The sequence below is a fragment of the Salvia miltiorrhiza genome, chromosome 4, assembly GCF_028751815.1.
Source record: "Salvia miltiorrhiza cultivar Shanhuang (shh) chromosome 4, IMPLAD_Smil_shh, whole genome shotgun sequence".
NCBI lineage: Eukaryota > Viridiplantae > Streptophyta > Magnoliopsida > Lamiales > Lamiaceae > Salvia > Salvia miltiorrhiza.
Window position 1 is genome coordinate 12835629 of NC_080390.1, and position 25103 is coordinate 12860731.

The 25103-nt window shown below is 37.7% G+C and overlaps 1 protein-coding gene across 1 annotated transcript; it reads right to left on the reverse strand.

Moving 5' to 3' along the window:
* On the reverse strand, positions 1–627 carry LOC131023022 (uncharacterized). Its single transcript, XM_057952559.1, has one exon. The coding sequence runs from the start codon at positions 625–627 to the stop codon at positions 1–3; it is 627 nt and encodes a 208-aa protein (XP_057808542.1).
* Positions 628–25103: the final 24476 nt, after the last annotated feature.

The following is a 25103-nucleotide window of genomic DNA, read 5'->3' on the forward strand; positions in this document are numbered from 1 at the left end:
TCAGGCGGCGGATCCACGGCCGACGATCGACAGCAACGCTCTCTTCACGGAGCGGCCTCCGCGCGCCTTTTCCCCGCCGCCGATCCCGAAGCACATCCTCGACGAGCATGCGCCGTCGCCGAGGCGATCGTCCGCAGCCACCGCCTTCTCGTCGAACGACGATCCCCAGCTGGAGAAGCGCCGCCGTCTGCGCACGTACGCCGGCGTCGACAGCGGATCGGAGAACGAGGACTGCGACGTGGATGACGACCACGACACGGACGAGAGAGAGGAGGAGGAGGAGTGAGAAACCGCCGCCGCTCGCTTCGGATTCATCCTCCTCAGCAGGCTGTGCAGGAGCAGCCTCGATCTCGATCCGCCGCCCGACGATTTGCCTCCGCCGGTGGTGTAGTAGGACGGAGGCGGCGTCAGCGGCGGGATTTCGTAATTCCCGGCGGAATTGTGCTTCGGCGTGCCCGGGCGGGTCTCCCAGACGAAGGGGACGGCGCTGGGGACGTCGCCGTAGTAGACGCGGAAGGAGGATTTGGCGGGTTCGCCGCGGGAGAGAAGCTTCGAGAACAATTTGTCGTCGTCCGGCTTGATTTTGAAGGATTTCTGGTGGAAATCGTCGCGGCTGAGCGAAGGCATTTTTGGCGTTGGTGAATTTTTTTGGAGGGGAGTGGAAATGTGGAGTGTAAGAGAAGATTGATTATGGAGATCTACGTAAAGCTTTAGGTGCGGAAAAAAATAAAATTGGGAAATTGGAGTTCGATAAAAATATGTTTATATAGAAAAGGGGAATTTCAGATTTGTGTTAAATTGCGGCATCAAGATTTGCGTCAAGATGGTGTCCCACGCTACGGGCTTTAATCACAGACATCCAACTTGTGTCAAATATTTTAAAATATATCAAAATATTTATTTTGTAATTGTAAAGATAAAAATAAATAAATAAATTATAAAGATAAAAAGGGTTTTTTTTAGCTATATATTTTATTTAAAGTATTGTTTGCCTAATATGCGAGTAAGAAGTTTTATAGGTCCGATCGAATTGAATTGAACATAAGATACGATCAATTCACAGTTAAGAAGTTTCGTAGTTGTGAATTGTAGGTAAAATAAGGTCAATTCATATCTAAGAAGAATTTTGCTTATGAATTAAAAAAAAAAAAAAGTTAATTCAATACTAAGAAGCTTCGTGATTGTGAATTGTAGTAAATTATCGTCAAATCACGATTAATAGTATTTTTAATTTTCTATCTTAATTGTTTTTTATTTCTATAATAATAAAATAAATATTTTGTTAGTTCACTAGGTAAGTCGATAGATTAATTATTCTTATTCTTTTTCTTTATTCCTTCTTTGAGGTTTTGAAATTACAAGTAACATATTTTTTGAACTTAATTAACAAAACCTTTTATTTTATACACTTGTAACACTTCCTTAATCCACGAAAACTATTCCTAATTTCCTTTTTTCATCATCCATAAAAATTCCTTACTCCTTTTCAGTAATAATCTTGCAAACTATCACTCTTGAAATTTCCACAAATTTACACATATTGTCATTAAAAGATTCACATAAATCCACTAAATATTATTATCACTTTCTTTTAATCTTTGAGACTCGTTTTCCACTTATTAGATATACAATATTTTTTTTAAACAAAAATTCATATCTATTTCATTAAGAATGAAATACTCCCTCCGTCCCAGCTTTTTGTATCCACTTTTAGTTGTATTTACAACTAAAAGTGGATACAAAAAGTTGGGACGGAGGGAGTATTATTTTAATACTTTTGTTGAATTGAGCTTGAACGAGTTTTAAGCAATGAAACTCACATCTAGGAATATGTGTCTATTCATGTTATTAGAAACAACATGAAATTTGGGTACATCATGAAAGGTGCCAAGAGGCAAATAGCCCTTGATGATATTAATGTCATCACCAAACAAGTTGCGGCCACCTTAAGTAACTTCCTAATTTAGCTTACAATGTTAAAGCAAATAGCCCTTGATGATATTATAATTACTAGTATTACTTTATTTTTTTTAGGTGTAGATAAAATAAAAAAATTGTTCGCACACATATTTGTATTCAGTCAAAGCCAACATTTTAACTGTGTGATTGATTGAGTTATCAATATATTAATTATAATTTACGAGATTTGACTTTTGGGATGATCGTGTCCAAGTGTACGCTAATTAGAGTTTAAATTTCACTTTTGAAATTGATTGTTGATGTTATTGTAAGCTAAAATGACATCATTAGACTAGATAAGTGCATCTTGACAATAAATTTATGTGTATTGTTATTTGTGGTGAGCAATCCACGTGTGCATGGGGAGTTAACAGCAAATATGTGAAGTCCAGGGAGTTAGTTGCAATATGGGAAGTTAGTTATAACTGATATTTCTGCAGCTGGCGAGGAGCTCACGTTTTTCTTCTTTGCTGTTTCTCTATATATGCTGTGTTCAATCCATTAGTTAGGGATTGATGAGTTTTTCTAGATTGTGATACATTTGTATAGGAAGAGTGTAAACAAGAGTGGTAAGATCTGGAGAGAAAGATACTTTTGTGTTATTCATCTTCATAGTGTAATCGCTGAGAATTACTTGATTGAATCTATCGAATGCAGTGACTCCGCCGTGGATGTAGGCCTTTGATTTGCCGAACCACGTAAATCTGAGTTCATAGATTGTTAGGTTTGTTGTTGTGTGTTCATCGCCGAGCTATATTGCGGCATCTGTTCTTAACAGATTGGCGCCGTCCGCCGGAATCGAATCCGCGACACAATGAGTTCTCTGAAGTTCGACGCCGAGAAGTTTAACGGCAAGAACGATTTTGCCCTTTGGAAAATCAAGATGAAGGCAATGCTTGTACAGCAAGGTCTTGTTGGGGCATTGAAGGGCGAGAAAGGATTTCCTGAAGACATCAAGAAGGCTGAAAGAGATGAGAAAATGCAGAAAGCTCACAGCGCCATTATTCTTTGCCTTGCGGATAAAGTTCTTCGAGAAGTAGCCAAAGAAGAAACGGCAGCTGAGGTATGGCAAAAGTTAGAATCCTTGTATATGGTTAAATCTTTAGCGAATCGCCTTTATATGAAACAGAGATTGTACTCCTATAAGTTTTCTGAGGAAAAAGGAATGGAGGATCAATTAGATGAGTTTAACAAATCTATAGATGACTTGGAAAATATAGATGTTAAACTTGAAGATGAAGATAAGGCGATTTTACTTCTTAATGCTTTGCCCAAGAGTTTTGAGCATCTTAAAGATGCTATGCTGTTTGGGAGAGAAAATTCCATAACTCTTGAGGAAGTGCAAAATGCACTAAGAGCAAAGGAATTACAAAAGGCAAATGAAGGGAAACAAGAAACCACGAATGAAGCCTTGAATGTGAAGAAATTCAAGAAAGCAAAAGGCAAGAAACCTGCTCAAGATTGGAAGAAATCTGGGCAAGGAAAAGAGAAGGATTCTGACACTAAAGAGACAAGAAAATGTCACTTTTGCAAGAAGCCTGGGCACCTGAAAAAGGACTGTTATTCTTGGAAAAAGAAACAACAAAATGAGCAGACTCCAGTCACAAATGCCACCAATGCAGCTGAAGAGTTTGATTCTGCAGAAGCTCTGAATATTGTTGATAAAATGACTGATCAACATTGGATTTTGGATTCGGGCTGTAGTTTTCACATGTGTCCCAACAAAGAATGGTTCTCTGATTTGAAAATACAACCTGCAGGATCAGTCATGCTAGGGAATAATGAAGTTTGCTCAGTTCAAGGAATTGGTAATATCAAACTTAGATTGCATGATGGTAATGTCAAATGGCTATCTAATGTCAGATATATTCCAAAGTTAAAGAGGAACCTGATATCTTTGGGTACTCTGGAATCAAGAGGCTACAGCTGGAGATCAGATAATGGACTGTTGTGCATTCTGAAAGATGATAAAGTCATCATGAAAGGCATAAGGAAGTCAAGCCTCTATTATCTGCTAGCTGAGACTTTGGTTGGTGAATGTGAAGCAAATATAAAAGAAGATTGCATGATTTGGCACAGAAGGTTAGGGCATGCTGGTGAAAGGGCTCTGAATGAATTGGTGAAGCAGAATAAGATTGAATATTCTGGCAGGCTCAAGAAGAATGGGTGTGAGCAGTGTATACTGGGCAAAAGTAAGAAGCAACCTTTTGGTGTGGGCCAACATTTATCTCAAGCTCCACTTGACTATGCATATGCTGATCTTTGGGGTCCTGCTAGGACTGAAAGCCTAGGTGGAGGCAGATATTTTCTATCCATTATGGATGATTATTCTAGAAGGGTGTGGGTATACATACTCAAGAATAAGAGTGATGCACTAGCTAAGTTCAAAGATTGGTGCAAAGCTGTTGAGGTGGAGAAAGGTACATCCCTAAAGTGTCTAAGAACTGACAATGGACTTGAATTCCTCTCAAAGGAATTCAATGATTTCTGCAAAGAGAAGGGAATGCAGAGGCACAAAACTGTACCAGGAACACCTCAACAAAATGGTGTTATTGAACGCATGAATAGAACACTCTTGGAGAGAGTGAGATGCATGCTACTAAGCTCTGGTCTGTCCAAGAAATTTTGGGGTGAGGCTGTAACAACAGCTGCTAAACTGATAAATAAGTGCCCAAGCTCAGCAACTGGTTTTGGAATTCCTGAGCAGATGTGGAGCAATAGGATTCCAAATTATTCAAAGTTGAAGGTCTTTGGATGTCTGGCATATATGCACTTGAAACAAGATAAGCTTGAAGCTAGAGCATTGAAGTGCATTATGCTAGGCTATGAGGAAGGCACCAAGGGTTATAGGCTGTGGTGTAATGAAGCTGGCATAAACAAGATTCTTGTGAGCAGGGATGTGGTCTTTAAGGAAGAAATAATGCCACTTATAGCTAACCACGAAGTTGATCCAGCAGCCACAGTTAGTGGGAGACAAAGCATTACACATGTTGAGGTGGAGCACATGAGGAAAGATCAGTCATCAAAAGGAAATGAAGATCAAGCTGTGGAAGTGGAGTCATCTGATGAAGAAGATGTAGAATCAGATAACACCCTCAGAGATTACTTGTTAGCAAGGGACAGAACAAGAAGAGAAATACACCCCCCAGCTAGATATAGTCAGGCTGACCTCATTGCTTATGCTCTATCTGTTGCTGAGGAAACTGAGTACCAAGATCCCATAAATTACACTGAAGCTATGAACAGTCCAGACAGAGAGCATTGGATACTAGCTATGCAAGAGGAGCTAGAATCACTTGAAAGAAACAAGACATGGGTGCTTGTTGATAAGCCTAAGAAACAAAAGCTTATTAGTTGCAAATGGATTTTCAAAAGAAAGGTTGAGATGGATGGTGAGCAAGAAAAGATCAGATTCAAGGCTAGGCTGGTTGCTAGAGGTTTCACTCAAAGAGAGGGAGTGGATTTCAATGAGGTATTTTCACCTGTGGTGAAGCACTGCTCTATCAGACTCTTGCTGTCATTGGTGGTGCAGAAAGACATGATATTGGAACAGCTCGATGTAAAAACTGCATTTTTACATGGGAATCTAGAGGAAACTATCTACATGAACCAGCCGGAAGGATTTACAAATCCAGAAAATCCAGAGAAAGTATGCTTACTGAAAAAGTCTTTATACGGTCTGAGACAGAGCTCAAGACAATGGTACAAAAGGTTCGATGAAGAGATATCCAAGATTGGTTACAGCAGATCTCTTCATGATAGTTGTGTCTATGTTAAGAGACACAAGAATAAAGCAATCTCATATCTTCTTTTATATGTGGATGACATGTTGATTGCTAGCAATTCCCAAAGAGAAATTGATTTGCTGAAAAAGGAGTTACAGTCTAGATTTGACATGAAAATGCTAGGAAATGCTAGAAGGATACTAGGCATGGATATAGTCAGAAACAAGGAAACAGGAGAATTATGGTTGATGCAGAGAGATTATATCTCAAAGATTTTAAAGAGATTCAGGATGCATGAATCAAAGATTGTCTCTACTCCTTTGGGTCAGCATATTAAGCTCAGTAAGAAGCAGGAACCACATAATGAAAGAGAGATCAGAGAGATGTGTAAAGTACCATATGCTAATGCAGTTGGAAGTATGATGTATACTATGGTATGTACTAGGCCGGATCTCTCTCATGGAATGAGTGTGATAAGCAGGTACATGGCTAAACCAGGGAAACATCATTGGGATGCAGTTAAATGGATGTTTAGATATCTAAAAGGAGCAGCTGACTATGGTATAGTGTTCAGGAAAGTAGAACATTTTGATGGAAAACCATTGAAGGGATATGTATATTCTGATCATGCAGCAAACGAAGACACAAGAAAGTCTCAAACTGGCTACATTTTTACTCTATTTGGATCTGCTGTCAGTTGGAGATCTATGCTGCAATCTGTGGTGGCAATTTCTACAACAGAGGCAGAGTTCATGGCTCTCACAGAGGCAGTGAAAGAGGCTCTTTGGTTGAAAGGAATGTTGTCAGAATTGGGGATTGAACAAGAGTTTGTGGAAGTGAACTGTGATAGTCAGAGTGCAATTCATCTTGTAAAGCATCACACCTTCCACGAAAGATCGAAGCACATAGATGTAAAGTATCATTTCGTGAGGGACATAGTGAATAAAGGGAAAGTTAAAGTGGTGAAAGTCTCTACAGATGAAAATGCAGCGGATATGTTAACAAAAGCATTACCAAGCTCTAAATTCAACTATTGTTTAGAGTTGGTTAATGTGTTATCTTTTGCTTAAGTGCAAAGAGTTGGAAGCCCTGTGATGGGGCATTCTTGCGGAGGAACTGATATTTGGTAGATTCATGGGGTGGAGTTAGCTCACCAAGGTGGAGATTGTTATTTGTGGTGAGCAATCCACGTGTGCATGGGGAGTTAACAGCAAATATGTGAAGTCCAGGGAGTTAGTTGCAATATGGGAAGTTAGTTATAACTGATATTTCTGCAGCTGGCGAGGAGCTCACGTTTTTCTTCTTTGCTGTTTCTCTATATATGCTGTGTTCAATCCATTAGTTAGGGATTGATGAGTTTTTCTAGATTGTGATACATTTGTATAGGAAGAGTGTAAACAAGAGTGGTAAGATCTGGAGAGAAAGATACTTTTGTGTTATTCATCTTCATAGTGTAATCGCTGAGAATTACTTGATTGAATCTATCGAATGCAGTGACTCCGCCGTGGATGTAGGCCTTTGATTTGCCGAACCACGTAAATCTGAGTTCATAGATTGTTAGGTTTGTTGTTGTGTGTTCATCGCCGAGCTATATTGCGGCATCTGTTCTTAACATGTATCCATTCATTTATGAATTTTTACTAATATTATGGAGGTTGTTGCTCCATTTACGTGGGATATCGAGGAAACTTCGAGTTTATAATCATCTACTTGTTAGTGATCGGGTTACACGAACCGACAAACGAGAAAAAAAAAATTTGAGACGACGAACGAGAATTATTATAACTTATAAATTGAACAACGAATAGAAAATCAAAACTAACAAAGAATAAAATAAAATTACATGAAATGAAGAAAATACAAAAAAATAGAGAAGCTGAGTCGAGATAGCATCTTTGGCCCCAAGAATAATTTCGCCCCAATAGTGCTCTTGGTCCGACGATTCTTCCCCAAAGGTAAAACGACTGTGTCTCGACGGAAGTAGCACCACAAGTCCGGCAAGCTCCGATAAACTGAATTAGGATCGAGAACAAAGCAAGCTATAAAGTGATATGCAGATTTTCAAGTGTACATGTTATGCTGTAAAACAGCAAGCATGGGTTTGTGTTTTGGACTGTGAGATATAATATCAATTGGGCAAGTAACCTAGCCCAAAACAAAGTCCAAATGAATTTTGTCCAAAAAGAGTATAGTTGGGACCCAAACACCACTCAAAGCACTAATTACCATGATCCAAGATCCAAGTCCTTGCCTGTACCCGACCCGCCCGTCCGACGGCAACGTCGTCCGATCGATCGGCGGCGACCCTTATCCAAGCCCACAAGTTATTAAGTCATTGAACTTAACAATTTATATACAAGACATAACTTTTCTCATTTTTCAATGCGGGACAAGTAACATTTCAAAAATTTTACTCCCCTACATAACATCCAAACTTTGGCGTACAATATCTCACTCACCGAAAATCGATTTTGAAACTTCGAGTATACCACGTTCATTTGCTCACAACGTAGATTAACTATCAATAATTATTTTAGTTAAATAATACTTCACCCGTCTCATTATTTATGACACGTAGCTTTTTGGCACATGCATTAATGAGAAAAAAAATTAGTGGAAAGAGATGTGTAGCCTACATGGTTTAGGATTGTGTTTATGGGGATTATTTATTATTCTTATTTTATCAATATAAAACAAAAGTTGATTTCTTTATCATTAATTAAAATTATAAGTCTAAAATTAATTAATAATGCCAAATAATCTGAAATTAAAATAATCATCCCTTACATATCAAATTTACTCCACTTATTGATTAGCTTGTTTTCATTTCTCAAACATTCTTCAAAATTAACATATCAAACCGTGCATAAATTAAACTTTTTGCCAACATATCAAAATTTTGGCAAACTTAGTTTAAGAATTCATTAATTAAAAAATATTGCCTGCCAACCATCCAAAACTAAGCCCTAGCTTCATCACTAGCAATCGCCGCCGCCGCCGCCACTGAAATTCCGACGTGCGGTTGACGCCCTTCTCTCTCTTTACTTCCTTCTATTCTATTCTCACCCTCAAACCCAAGAGAATCGTCCAGTCAAAGTAAATAATTAAAACTGTTGGGAATTTAATGAAATATCATATCCCTAGTTTTGATGATACCAAAGCTCTTAGATTTTCTTTGAATAGACTATAACTTTTCGAACTCAAGTGTTAGAGTTCATGTTTTCTAGTTTAACTGCTGTCTTGAAGACTGAAGACTGAAGATCTCTCAACTGAAGATAGCATGTGAAAAGACCAAGTCAATACTGATGTATTGACTGAACGCAGTTATGACTGATTTATTAATGCTGGCCACGTGGAATTAGCGGACTGATACTCAAGTCAAGTATCAGTTGACATTCTTCCTCGGACTGAACTTACTAAGTTAAAAGAAAGTCACGTACACTCAAATACAGCCTCATTAAATGCAGAGATATTGAAGATCGTCCTTTCTCTGCAGAGCATTCCTTTTTGGTGCAAACTTTTCAGAGGCGCCTTACCTCCTGTACCTTGAGACGTCGTTCTTCACCAAATTAGAAACCTCGAAGATTGAAGCCTCAGCCAAATTCAAATTTCATCTCACAACGGACGGATTCTTGAAGACCATCTTGCCAACGGATCTATTCAAGACTACGCCTATAAATAGAGCTCGAGGAACACCACAATCTTCACAGATTCAAACGCATAAGCTGAACCTCTGTCAAATTTGCAATTCAGCCTTTCACTGCCTTCAAAGTTTGAATCGAAAAAGAGAATTATCCAAGCCAAAATCAGTTCACTGATTATACACATTCTCTTAGTTTCTCAGGCAAATCCTTGTATCATTCAAAGCCTAAGTTTCCGATTACAGAGAGCATGTTCTTTGTAATCTAGTTGGTATTTCGAACCCTTTTCAACTGAGCGAAAAGAGTGTTTGAGGAGAGAGGAGTTCAGACCAGTGTTCTGACTCCAGAGTTCTTAACCACCCGCTGAAAAGGCATTTTATCTTAGCGTGCTAAGAAAGAGCGAGAAATCCAACCCAGCGTGTTGGTACTGGAAATTGTATTTTCAGTCTAAGGTTTGTTGTGCACCCGTAAGCACTAGCCCAAAATTTTTGTCAGTTTGATCTGTTGACCGTGGACGTAAGAACTTGTTCCGAACCATGTTAAAAATCCTTGTGTTCTTACTTGCTTACAGTTACTTACTTTGTGTTCAAATCTCCTTCTCAACTGAACCTACTTAACTGAAAAGAGAAACTAAGGATTTTATTAAGTGATAAATCTTCTAAAGGCTATTTGAACTAAGTTTATTTTTCCGCTGCTGGTGTTATTAGTCTAACTGATAAATCTTCGGATAATCAGTAAGATTCATAACACTCCCCTGTTTACAAACTCTAGACTGAAGCCTTACGTGGATATCAGTTAAAGCCTTGTGCCTAACTGAAATCGAAATACTGAAGTTACTTCAGTATCAGTCTACGACCACCTTTTTAACTGAAGTTTTCTTAACTGCTCTCTTCAGTCAAACCTTTCAGTATTAGTCGATACTTCTTCAGTTATTTACAAAAGAATTTGAAAAATAGCCTATAGGTTTATTCCCTCCTCCCCCCCATACACCAGTTCAGTGACCCTCCAAGACCCAACAAAAACCCCTAAATTTTCTTCCCCTTTTTGCAAACTTCCGACGCGACTACTATGCTAGAATTAACGAAAGTCGCTTCGCCTGGAGTCTCCTTGATTCGTCGCCGTAGCGTCTTCCCTCTTTGAGGATCGTGGCCGTCATTATCGAAGCTGAAATTCATCTCTTTACTTGACGGAATAGGGCAGCCAATTTATCAGCCGCCACAGAGCCCGTGGTTACTTCAAAGGTGTAGTGGTTGAAGAAGGGGGTTGAGATGGAGAGGACGGTTAGGCCCAAGAAAATAGTGTCGCCGACAACAAAGGAGGCCCGATAGAGGAGGGAGAAGGTGGCGGATGCTCTTAGGAGAGAAGGCTGAAATGATTTTAAGGTTAAAAAGATGTGTTATTAAGTTTATATATGGGGTTAATTAAATTCTTAATTCTTAATTAATCCCTAATTTTTTTCTAAATAGGAAACGGGTTATTTAGGTTGGGACAACCCAAAATGGAATACGTGCCATTAATAATGGGATGGAGGGAGTAAATATTTAACAAAATAATTATTTTTACAAGTGGTCATAAAATCATATTTCCAACAATCCCTCACATGAGTGAGAAAACTGTATGAAAATTTATGCAGACACTTAGCTCGGTTCTCTTAAAAAGTAATGTTACATTTGAAAAGGTAGCTAGTGGCTTGGAACCTACCATAGTCAATCTTGTCGAGTATACTGACGGCCTAGTGGACATTGTGCCTTGAACTAGTCCTTGGTGGTGTATACCGAGTCAACAATATTGACATAATATTGCTTCAATCCTTATTGGTTCTCACGTTTGAGTCCATTACGGACCATGGAACACCCATTTAGATTCATATGTGCATTTTTTGAAGCGGCCACGCTTCACACTTGTATAGGTGATTCTTGTATTCAAGTATCCTGTCGTACTTGACCTCCTAGAAGTATTCTAGATTAATTAAAAGTCATAGACTTAACCTCACCACGTGTAGGTTTCAAAATACTCATTGTTCTACAAGGAATAGGTGAATTTGAGTGTTTAACACACGAATCTCATTAGTTGTGGAATAGGTCACGGTTGATGCATATGTGGACAGTAGATCTGGTGTCCACAAACAAAGTATTCGGGCTATCCATGTGATTTACCTTAGAAATCATAGCCGCAAAGTCATCATTGTCCCAATTATCAAAGTCCTTCTCGACATTGGTGACATTGTTCTTTGCCGCTTTAGTGCTCTCCGTTCGACGATTCTTCCCCAAAGGTAAACGGCTGCGTCTCGAATGAAGTAGCACCACAAGTCCGGCAAAATCCGATGAACTGAATTAGGATCGAGATCAAAGCTTAAAGTAATATGCAAATTTTCAAGTGTACATGCTATGCTCTAAAATGTCCTATTTACAGACTACTCAGCGTGGGGGGATTAAATCATCATTAAGAGAATAAATTAGCCTCATATGTTACTGGATGTGACAAATTCAAAAGAACAATTTGAACATTTCAGCTGTTGTAGAATTCGAACTGCATTCTTGTTGCTCAATTCAACAGCACGCATGGGCTTGTGTTTTGGGCTATGAAACTTTGGACTGTGATACATAATATCAGTTGAGCCAAATAACCTAGCCCAAAAGTATTTTGTCCAAAAAGAATATAGTTTGGACTCAAACACCACCCAAAACACCAATTGCCAAGATCTAAGTCTCGTTCCCTCCCGTTTGGCGGCATCGTCTGATCGATCGATTGATCTGCAGCGGCGTGCGAGGCCAAGCCCTTTATCCAAGCCCACAAGTTATTAAGTCATTGAAGTTAACAATCTATATATATATATATATATATATATATATATATAGGGGAGGGCTAGAATAAAAACACTCTTAAGTGTATAAAATATAAATGATTTTCAGCCCTTAGATCATCAAGATCTACGGTTGATTCGTAACCCTGTTGGATGAATTCGTGGTCCTGAGTTCGAATCCCAAAGGTAACAAAAATTTATTTTTCGCAATTCGTAACTCTGTTGGATGAATTCGTAACCCTGTTGGATAAAATTCGTACATTAAAAAACGTTTATATTTATATTTTAAAAAGTGTTTTCACTGTAGCCCTCCCCTATATATATATATATATATATATAGGGGGCCGCTCCAATGAGACCCCCTAATTTTAGTGAGATCTAGGGCACGATCCGGTGCGTTTATTTTATCAATCCTATGGCTGATATTGTATCTGGAGGGTGATTTTTTTTCGCATGGTTCGAATCCTGGAGGGAGCAGAATATTTTAAATTTTGTTATTCATCAGTATATACTACATTGTTCATCAGTATATACGGCTCTGTTCATCAGCATATATGTCTTATTCATTACGAATTTTTTAAATTTTATTTTTCATCAGTATATACATCTTGTTCATTAGATATACGTTTTGTTCATTAGTATTATATGTCTTATTCATTGTACTCATGTTACACGAAAAATAGGGGGTCTCATTGGAGCACGCCCATATATATATATATATAAGAGAACTTCTCTAATTTTCCAATGTGGGACAAGTAACATTTCCAAAATATTATTTCCCCTGCATAAAACATCCAAACTTTGGCATACAATATTTCACTCACCGGAAATCGGTTTTGAGACTTCGAGTGTACTACATTCATCTACTCACGATGTAGATTAACTTCCAATAATTATTTTCAATCATCTACTCACGACGTAGATTAACTTCCAATAATTATTTTCATCTACTCACGACGTAGATTAACTTCCAATAATTATTTTAGTTAAATAATAAATATTTAATAAAATAATTATTTTAATAAAATAGTTATAAAATCATATTTCCAACAATTTAATCATGAAAAAATTATTAGATATATGTAGTATCTCGTATATATATAATGACAGGTAGAGTAAACTATAAGCTAATTTTAAAATAGGAGCTGCAAAGTGTGAAACTATAATTAATTTTGTATGAAATATGATAAATTCAAAAAATCAAATTTACACTTATTATGAAATTTGAACCCAAAATCAAGAATCCAAACAAAGCGATGAATCCACTATAAATCTTTATAATATAATTAAAGACTGAAAGTGGTTTATACTTTATGTTTTAAAAAAGTTTTTACCTTATTCAATCCCTATTATACACTATTTGTCGTAAGCAATTTCTTGAGCAATAGTAGATGCACAAGTCATGTGAAACATTTTTTGCACATTAAAAGAACTCGAACCATACTGATTAATATAGATGTAGGCAAGGAAAGATACATGTAGCTTATAATCGATGGCTCGCATGAAATATAAACATATAAGTATAATTAATGAAAATATTTGTATTTAAGTGTGTGGTATAACATTCTCGAGTATTTATTGAGAATTGAAGACAACCAAAAAAATGTGGGGAGTATATGTTTGCCAATGTGATTAATTTAAGGTGTGGTCCTTTTGGGTCCGTTTTAATAATGGCGATATTAATACTAAGTTTATTTATTGGTTGATGTTTATTTGCTGAAATTACTCCAATTGGAAACCCCAAATGTTAACTAATCATTACAAGACACATGCAACCGTTTTCATTTTCCTTCTTTAAAAAACAATAAATCTATATAGCAACGTATGCTGGCCACTCACAAATTAGTATAAGAAAATTTTTGATTTTTTTTAATAAATATAAAATTTAGTTATTTTATTATATTCTCTACACTGTACATCTTATTTTTCTTTATTTTTTTTGCATTTTTTATTTTTTATTTATTTTTTTAATAAAAATAAAAAAATTATCACAAAATAACTACAATGTAGAGAATATAATAAAATAACTAAATCTTGTGTTTATTTTAAGAAATAAGTTAAATAAATTAAATTACTTTATATTTAGATAAATTGTGGGTTACCACAATGTAGCTATTTAGCATCACTCATTAAAAAAATATCAATACTAATTTTTGATTTCCACTCGTGAAAACATTTTACAAATTGGATTGCGCTCCGTCGTCAGGTACATACACCAGTTACTTAAACAAGAATTTCAATTCAAATATATATTAATTAGCTCACAACGACAAATTAATCATTTGTAATACTTAGACCTCTCTCTTCATAATTATGTGCTATTAATTGTCTATAGTTATAATTTTTTGGGTATGAAATATACCAAAAAAATTTATTGCAAGTTACGATGGCAATATCAAACAAATGAGACAGAAAGTCCGACTTTCAAATAATTATATCGTAAAATAAGCAACAAATTGGTTAAACTATATGCCGCTTCATTGGCCTGCCTTCGCATCAGAGACGGACGCACATACACTTGTGTTGGGGCACGTACCCCCACAACTTTGTTCTTTATTATTATTAATTATATACATATATTTATATAAGTTTTATTATATCCTAATCCTAAATCTCAAACCAATGCATGCCTTCACTTCTTTATTATTTTTATTGATTAAATATATATATTTATATGATTATATCTCAATCACCCAAATTTTATTATATCCCATTATTCTCAATCCCAAATCCAAAATGAACATAATTTTTTTTCATTGTATTTTATATACTTTCTTCATCCTTCATATTTATACATACTACTCCCTCCGTCCCCAAAATAAGTTCCTCTTTGGGGACGGCACGAGTTTTAAGGAAAATGGTAAAGTGTATTGATAGTGGAAAAAAGTATGTTATAATTAGTATTGAGAGTGGTGAAAAGGTGAAAAAAAGTGTTATAATTAGTATTGGGAGTGGTGAAAAAGTGAAAAGTAAGAATAAATAAAGTATTATTAGTGGGGGGTAGTTGTCCAAAAATAGAAAGAAAGAAAGAGGAACTTATTTGGGGGACGTCCCAAAATGGAAAAAGATGAACTTATTTCAGGGACGGAGGGAGTATTTTTTTTGGTACGTCTCCCACATCTTATTTTTGGACACTACTTCACACATAATTTTCATAATTTACCCTTGTAGCTTATACTATTTACCCACCATCTTCTATTTAAAAGTATCTTTAATGTGAGATCATTTTTTCCACTATCAATACTTTTAATATTTTTTTTATTAAAACTCATACAAAAAGCACCTATATATATATTTACGAGGGACAGAGAGTATATAGTTTTGTGCCCACATAATAAAAAAATCCTGGATCCGTCCCTGCTTCGCATCAATATACTAATATTTCTTTCTCTTCCTATTTATTACAATTAAGATTTTTGTATAAGAAAAAATATGGCATGGATATCTCATATATATAGTTGTATATATTTTTCAGCTTTAATGCGATTTCTCAATAATCGCATCGAAATGTTTATGTCATGAAACAATTTATTTTTATTAATGTTGTGGTCCATGAATTATCTCTAGGGACGGATACATTATTTTCGAATATCGAAATAAACGTGCTTTGCTTGTGACGCCTATTGATAGAACTATACTTTATTGCACCAAAAAATTGTTCTTTCAAATAAGACAATATATATATATATGGTTGGCTTTCGTAGTACCATACGTAGTACCCAATCTTAACCATATATTTTAAATATGTAGTGTATTAAAATTGTGACACGTGGCAAAGGAGCTTCCAAGGCCTTCCAAGACAAAATCTGCACAAGGGTAAAATCGAAAAATAAAAATCGGACATTAAAAAAAGTAATTTTTTAAAAATTTTCTCAAAACAGACATATTTTACATGCATATAACTTCACATAAAAATGCATAACTTAAAATAGAAAAATACATTTCATTTTTACAAATTTGGTATTTTCGCCACCCAACCCCACACCACCCCCCAATCCCCCCCCACCCCCCAGCCTAAAAAAATATACATATTTTACATGGATATAATTTCACACAAAAATATATAAAGTTTCACATAAAAATGCATTGAATTGTACAAAAAATGCATTTCATTTTTACAAATCTGGTATTTTCGCTACCCCTCCCAAACCATTTTTTTTTATTTTTTTTCTTTTTTATGAAAATGCATAACTTTTCTCACAAGAATGCATAAAGTTTCACACAAAAATGTATTTTATTTTTACGAATTCTAATATTTTCACCACCCCCACCTCACACCACCCCCAACCCCACCGCACACCACTCCCACCCCCACCACCCCAAGCCAAATTTGTTTTAAAAAAAAATTCACCGCTCACCCACCACCCACCCCACCCCCTCCGAGGTAAATTCTTTAAAGAAAAAAATTGATCTCGGGTGGGGGGAGGGTGGTGGAGGTGGGTGGGTGGGTCAACGGTGAAATCGCCCGCCGTTGAGATCGCCAATCCTGTTGTCCGGATGTTGTGCTTGGAAGCTGAAAAACGGCGCCCACCGTTTTTGGACTTTTTTATGAATGAAAACGGCGACCCAAACGGAGAGCGCCGTTTGGGTTGCCATTTCGTCCGCATTTTTTAGTTTTTATGTTTTTTCTTGTATTTTCAAGTCTAAAGTTGGGTTTTCCCCTGAGACTATAAATAATGCTCATTATTGACCTAGTTAGGGGTTCCGACTTTTATTTTCCAGTTCATAGCTTTAAACTTTCATTGCTTTCTAGGTTTTAGAATTAGGTTTATTTTTTTTCTGCAAGATTTCAACTGTCATTCAACATTCATTCTGGGTTTTATATAATTCAATTTTTATTATTGCTTTCTTATTTATTATGCTTTTGATTTATTTTCTGATGTGTGGCTAAGTTTTTAACTGATTCTAAGGTTTGTAAATAGTCAATTAGATTTGTGTGATTAACTTGTTAATACATTTTTGCCTTCCAGTTTATGATTCATAATTCCTGGTGCCTGATTTCTTGTGGATTATCTGGCCAATAATTTGCATATGTAGCTATTCGATTTGAGACCTATCGGAGATAGCTGTTTAGCGGATTCAGGAATGTTTGATATGATTTTAACCTTGAGACCTAACGGAGATAGGTAGGGCTAGGTAGGGCTGGTAAATCGGTGCCGGTTTTTCGGTTAAAACCGTAACCAAACCAGAAAAACCGATTATCGGTTAACCGAAAACCGGTTTTTTCCGGTTCGGTTCGGTTATCGGTTAGTAGTCTTACAGTAAACCGGTTAATCGGTTTAACCGGTTAAACCGATTAACCGGTTTTTTTAGTTAATTAATTTATTAAAATTTAAAAACTCCCGGCCACATCATTAGATTCATTACTCATTGGTCATTATATTGTTGGATTTGTATACTGAAAGCAAGAACGTTTTATGCTTGTATACAATGTTTCCTAAAGTTCACTATCTAATCTCCTATCTGATTGTGTTCATGATTGCATATGTATGTTCTTTATCTCTATATAAGTAGATTATATGGTGTGTTGTAGATCACAGAAGACCATATAATTGGAAATAACCTTAAGAGATATAATATAATCACAGCCGAAATAACTCTAGGACAAGTTATTGGTTTAGGCTGCGGTATAGATGGAAGTAGTTTGTCTTGACTACTTATCTATACTGGTACGTCATTACGTATTGATAGGACCACAGTGAGATATATTCTTCTATCTGACTTAAGTGAAGAATTAAAGATCTCGGTAACTTATAAGATCTTAATACTAATAAGATTTCAGATATATATGTTGATTCGTTTATCACTTTGACTTACTATGAGCGAGAGTTATATAGCAACTTGAGTACTCTGTATCTTGGGTGATAGCGATTAATATATGATATCTGATTATCTGTATTAGTACTCGTATCCGGTATAGGATAATGACATCCCCTTAAGGAGCTCAATAATGTTTATTGCGCTAAACCCTGCAAGTTGATTAAGTTCAGGCGCAATAATAAGGTTTGAGTGGTACTGCTTAAGGATTACAAAGAGATTAATTAATTTAGGCTGTCAGAGCTCTAATTAATTAATGGATGTCGGATATTTTAAATACGAGGATTTAATAAGTCTAAATACAAGCCCCGACTCATCACCGGCAATAAAGGGGTAAGTCAATATCGGTTCTCTAGTGGAATGAACTGATATTTATAAATTAATTATGGTCTGAGCTGACCATAGATAAATTAATTTATTTGAGGCCCATCTTTATTCCTTGTATCTGATCCCTGGACTGGCCCAAAGTCTCCTAGCCCTAGAAGAAGAGAAAAACGCCTCCTACACTAATTCTGTGCCTACACGTATTTATTTTATTATAAATACAGCTGTCACCTTTCAGGAAAACACACTGATAAAATATTAGGGTTTTGGAGAGCTGTGGGGCGCAGGAAAACGTGTGGAGCTTTATTTCTCTCTTGGGACTTTCATAGAACGTTGTCCATCCAACGGTGTAAGCTGAGCGGGATACAGTTCAGAAGATCAGAGCTGGAGTCAGATTTTTCGCAGGAAATCAAGTTCTGGCAGTTTCGGAAAACGGCAATAACTTCCTCCACAGAACTCTGATTCAGGTGAAACAGGCGGCCACGGAAAGCTCTCTCGAAGACGAAGAAGTCGTATTTCTGGGCAGAATACGATTTGAGGACGTTTGAGGCTTCAAACGAAGGCTTGAAGCTGACTGGTCTGTTCAACTGCGAATTGACGAATTCTTCTGAATTCTTCAGGTATTTCTGAACTCCAACGTGCAGCACTTAAATTCATAGGAGCATGTTAGGGATTAATCGTTGTATGATAAATTAATAATATTCCAAGAAACGATCATCGGGCAAACGGAACGTTAATTCAATTTAATATTCCTTCAATTGGTATCAGAGCCCAGGATTAATTTCTTGGCTCTATTATTAATTTATGTACGATTAATAATGTGCGTTATTTTTACTGTTGTTGTTCTTCGTGGTCTGTTGATTCGTGGGATACGTCATTTTGACGTTGTAATCGTTTTTCACCGCAAGAAAAATCCATGGTTAGATTAGAATTTTAATTGTTTTGTTTTTCGGTTGTAATCTGTAATTGTGGAAAACGAGACGAAGACGACGACGATCAGACCGGAATAACGGAGGACGGATTGGAGTTAAGATCCACGGAGGTAAGTTTGCGCCGGGAGGCGGCGAGCGCCGCAGGCGCGCTGGACGGCGCTGTTGCGCGAGCCCGTGTGCTGCTGCGCACGCGCCTACGGCTGCTGAAACTCACCAGGTGCCGTGTAAGATGCGAGACAGACCAGGGCGAGGCGGGGGCTGTGCACGCCGAGGGTCGCGCGCGCGCGCGTCTTGCGCGCTGAGCGTTACGCGCTCGGTCGAGCGCTGCCGTGCCACCGTTGCTGCCTTTTGTCTGCTGCACGCCGTGGGCTGCCGAGGCTGGTCAGGTAAGGTAGGGCTAGGGAGGATAGGCGGCGAGCAGGGGCTGTGCGCGCCGAGGGCTGCGCGTGTGCGTTTTGTGCGCTGCGCGCCCGGCAGGAGCGCCGCGGCCGCTGCTGCCGTTGCTGTTGTCCTCGTGCCGGATTTGTCGAGGTTGCCGGGACCAGGAGCCGAGGTTGCCGTGCCGAGGAAAGCAGCGCCGACCTGTTGCTGCTCGCGCCAAGGGCTGCGGCGCCGGGGCTACTGCTGCTGCGCCCGTCTGGCTGCTGTCGAGGTGTGGGCGGCGGCGGAGCTTAGGGGGTCCCAAACCCTAGGTGGCGCGAGTTTCGTCAAACCCTAGGGGGCCCAAAGACGGGTCTGTTTGAAGTTTTCGGGCCAAGTTTACGTTTTTGGGCTTTCTTCTCTGTTTTATTTTTAATAGATTAGAATTGGGATTCCACGAATGGGTCACGAAGAACTTTATCTTTTATTTTTGTTCTTTGCATGTCGTGGTGTTAATCCCTTATGCTCTTTACCTGCTTTTGTTCGTCTCTGCTTGTTAATATGTTTTATTAACTGCGCTTAGACAAGCATGATAGTAGGTTTATCGTTTTCTTAAGCATGTTTTAGAATTCTGCGAGCATGTTTTACATGTTGCGTTCTAGAAAAGCATGATTAGGATTATGTGCTTGAGCATGTACAAACCTTTTGAAAGAAAAAAAGACTAAGCTTAATAATTTTATAGATGATTAAAAATTATTTAGATTTCCACAAGCGGTCTCTAGACAAAGTGATTAGCAATATGAGTAACGGTCCACCCCACGTGGCTTACTTCATGTTTGTTCTTTCATAAGTTTGTCAGATGAGGTTTCTATAAAAATATTTAAATCCATTAAAGTAGTGGGAGTTATGCAGTAACTGTCCACCCCACGTGGCTTACTTGTGTAATTTTCACAAGTACTTTAGAGGATGGATTTAAATAAGATAACTAAGAAATTAAATTGAATGCGGCATGGTCCGAGTGAGTATGTCAAATTCGAGAATTTAATTTCAAAGTTAAATTGTGGTTATTTCTTATTAATTTTTATTCTTAAAATTATGTAGACCTCCACATGCGGTCTCTAGACAAAGTGTTTAGCAATATGAGTAACGGTCCACCCCACGTGGCTTACTTCGTATTTGTTTCTCATAAGTTTGTCAGAAGAGGTTTCTATAAAAAATATTTAAACCATTAAAGTAGTGGGAGTTATGCAGTAACGGTCCACCCCACGTGGCTTACTTGTGTAATTTTCATAAGTACTTTGGAGAATGGTATTAAATAAGATAACCAAGAAAATTAAATTGAAAGCGACATGGTCCGAGTGAGTATGTCAATTTCGAGAATTTAATTTTCAAGGTTAAAATGTGGTCATTGCTTAGATATCATATCAAGTACAATGTACAACTTCCCCACGGAGTCCCTTCTTGATGATGATATGGTCTAGTTAAGGTGCCAACTATTAATTTCTTTTGTCAAAAGGTTAAGTTGACATGGAAATTAAATGACTAGGTGAATAGTCTGGTTGAGGAGTTCGTGTGTAACTGTCCACCCCACGTGGCTTACATATGGAATTCTTTGAGCCGTTGGAGGTTTCACTAATATTGTTTTATCAAAAGGTTACAATATTATTGTTACGAATTATGTGCTTTATGTTCGTTACTTTCAGATATGTCTATGTCTCCTGTTTCTTTTTTCTTGCACAAAGTCTTTTAACCGGTCCACATATATAAAATGGAAACGCAGTTTTGGTTTTTTTTTTTTTTATCTTTATCACAAACTAAACACAATTTTTGTGTTGCCTACTACTCCACGTTCTTATGGTCCGAACAATGAATCGACTGATGAGAAAAAGGAATTACATAAAAGGTGGCATAAGACGAATAATGTGGCTATATGCTATATTATGAGTATAATGTCACAAACCTTGTAGCTTCAACATCAGGGCATGGACGATGCTATTGGCATCATGCTGAATCTCAAGAAAGTGTTCGGAGAGTCGGACTGAGCTGCTCATTTAAATTTGATAAGAGTAATCTTGTTATTTTTATGAGTGAGCACAGCTCAGTGCACGAGCATGTCATGCAAATTTTGACGGACTTGACTTGCTCAGTAGGAGTATCGACGGTGAGGCAAAAGTCGATATTATCCTGAACTCTCTTCCCAAGTCTTTAATTAAGAATTTTCGCCTCAATGCTGTTATGAACAAGAAAGATAATACTTCTTTTGAGTTGTTGAATGCTCTAGTTACGACTAAGGAAGTTGTGGGAAAGAGATGTGCAAGCACTTGTTATTGCCAAAGGAGAGCCATCTTCTTCGTCGAATGATGGGAAGAAGAAGGGTCCAAGGGGCAAGAAAGACAAGGGAAATAGTGGGAGTAGTGGTGTGATAAGATTGAGTATTGGAGATTTTTTCTTTCAATACTCAAGGCAAAGGGTTAAGGTACTTCACTTGCTATAGTAACTGAGACATGTCAGCTCATTTTCTACTCAGTTGTGAGTAGTGGATAACGAGAGAAACTGATAATGATTGTTGCACCTTGCATGGCTTTTAGGCTGACAAGGAAGCTGAGAAGTGATGAGATGATTGTCTTCGTAGGCAACGTGACTGGAGTCGCAGATGTTGCAATTGAAGACTTATCTTTAAGTTCTAAAGACATAGTTTAGTTTTTGAGAGTTCCTTATCATGTTTCAAAATTTTGAATAGATGGATCACATGTCATTTTTGATAGTAGTATTTCTATCATAAGAAATGACAAAGTTGTCTATTCTGGTATTTTTGAACATCTCTCTTCATACTATAACTTGTCTCCAAAATACCTTTATATTGCATTTACATCATCGAACAAAAGAAAGAGAAAAGTTAAGGCTAATCTCTCATGAGGATCTTACACATATATTGATATCCTAGATTAGATCACATCTATCTTAACAGGATCCAAAGGCTCGTATCTAAATAAGTACATTGGATTCAATCCAGGTTGTACTATTTCGAACCTGCGAATCCTGTATAGAGGAAAAGATGGAGACCAGGTCATTCATGACAAGGGGGATAAAGGGCCAATAATGTGTTAGGAATGATCTTTTCTGATTCATTGTCAGTGTTTGGGATTCCAACCCAGTTTACTACACCGTGTAATCCCTATATAAGATGGTGTGGTGGAGAGAAGAAATAGGTCACTCTTGGAAAAATATGTTCGATGATGAGTTATGTATCTTTGCAATTAGTCCTAAAGAATCAGAAGGTGGTTATTAGCAATGACACACGATTCTTAGAAGTGGACTATGAGAATAATCACTAATCCAAGTCAGATAGTGTGCTTCAAGAAATTGAAGACATTAGACAGGCGATTCCATCACCCAAGCCAAGTGTGCAAGAGTTTTGTACCACAAGACACTGCACGCACTGTTGACACACATGTGCCACCACAGATCCATTGTAGTGGGAGGGTTGTGGGACAACCCGATCGATTTATGTTCTTGGGAAGATCTTTGGATTCAGTCCCTGGTAGTGAATATAAGAGAATCGACCCAGATATTGGAATTAGTGGAAGACGAGAATGTAGATTCCTGGCACGCCTCAATGGAGCAATCCATTAAGAATATGGGTGTATAGTAGAAAATCTTGCTACCAGGTGGCAGTAAAGCCTTAGGTTGTAAGTGAGTATACAAGATAATGACAGGCCCGAATGAGCAAGGTTGTAGCTTTCGAAGCTAGACTGGTGGCGAAAGGTTATGCCCAGTGTAAGGGTATAGGTTATGATGATATTTTCGCCAGTGTCATGCTCAGAACATTCGGACCATTTTTTCCATAGCAGCTCATTTAAACCATCGAGGTCTGGCAAATGGATGTCATATATATTACCTTGAAAAAGGTAAGGACAGCCATGTGCAACAACCTGAAGGTTACGTGAGGGAGGGAGAGAAGCATCTCGTATCAATCGCTCTCGTGTCATCGGTGATGTGGTTTATCTTGCATTTTATGTAGATAATATCCTCCTAATTGGCGACAATATGGAGTTATTGTCAAGACATAAAGTAATGGTTATCCGAACAGTCTCAGATGAAAGACTAATGAGGTACAGTATACGTCTCTGTGATCAAAGTTATAAGGGATCACTAGAAAAGGATGTTGGGCTTATCTCGAGTGTCTTACATTGATTCTGTGAATGCTCGTTTTAGTATGAATACCGCCAAGAAAGGATTGCTACCTTTTAGATATGGCGTTCCTTTATCTAAAGACTATGTCTTAAGATGCCTGTTGAGGTTGAGGAAATGAAGGCAGTATTCTACGTTTCCGCAGTAGATAGCTTCATTATGGATTACTATGTACGAGATCTTATATTTGCTATGCAATTAGCGTGGACACTGAAATGTGGTAAATTATATTCTCAAGTCCATGATTAGAGAATAAAGATAGCTTACTAGTTAGACAGTTTAGTTCCTTTTTGGATTATATGATTTCGGATTTCCAGGCTGACCGGAACAAAGAATAATTACCTCGAGCTATGTGTTTTTCTTGGGAGGTAAAACCTTTTGGTTTGACCACTACCTCCAGGATCTAAGGGTAATTCCTAGTTTGCGTGAGAGAATCACCTTCGTGATACCTCAAGTGCAGTTGCGAACTCTAAGGAATCCAAGAACCACAAGGGGTTAAACACATGGAGAGTAAGTACCAAGTTATACGATTATTCGTAAATCGAGGTTTTTGTGCTCATAGAATAAATTCTCACATATTGGAGAAACCTACTAATCTTTTCACAAAAGGCTTTTCGCAAATGGTCATTGAAAGATGGGAATGCGATTGATGCCACCCACTTAGGAAACTTTAAGTATAAGTGGGAGAAGTGTTAGGTGATTGGTAAATAGAGACATTGTATACTAAAAGTTTGCTTTAGTATAAGTGGGAGATTGCCAATCACCTAACACTTCTCCCACTTATACTTAAAGTTTCCTAAGTGGGTGGCATCAATCGCATTCCCATCTTTCAATGACCATTTGCGATAAGCCTTTTGTGAAAAGATTAGTAGGTTAAACTGAATTAATGCTCCGTTTGCCCGATGATCGTTTCTTGGATTATTATTAATTTATCATACAACGATTAATCCTAACATGCTCCTATGAATTTAAGTGCTGCACGTTGGAGTTCCGAAATACCTGAATAATTCCTAAGAATTCGTCAATCCGTCGCTGAACAGGTCAGCCAACTTCAACGCTATGTTCGACCCTTCAAACGACCTCCAATCGTATTTTGTGAAGAAATACGACTTTTTCGTCTTCGAAAGAGCTTTCCGTGGCCGCCTGTTTCACCTCAATCGGACTTCTGTAGAGGAAGTTATGGTTGTTCTTCGGAGACTGCCAGAACTTGATTTCCTGCGAAAATCTGACTCCAGCTCAGATCTTCTGAACTGTATCCCGCTCAGCTTTCACCGTTGGATGGACAACGTTCTATGAAAGTCCCAAGAAAGAATGCTCCACACGATTTCCTGCGCCCCACACAGCTCTCAAA

Excerpts from the sequence above, each read along its gene's own strand:
- LOC131023022 (XM_057952559.1), bottom strand. The coding sequence starts at position 627 with ATGCCTTCGCTCAGCCGCGACGATTTCCACCAGAAATCCTTCAAAATC.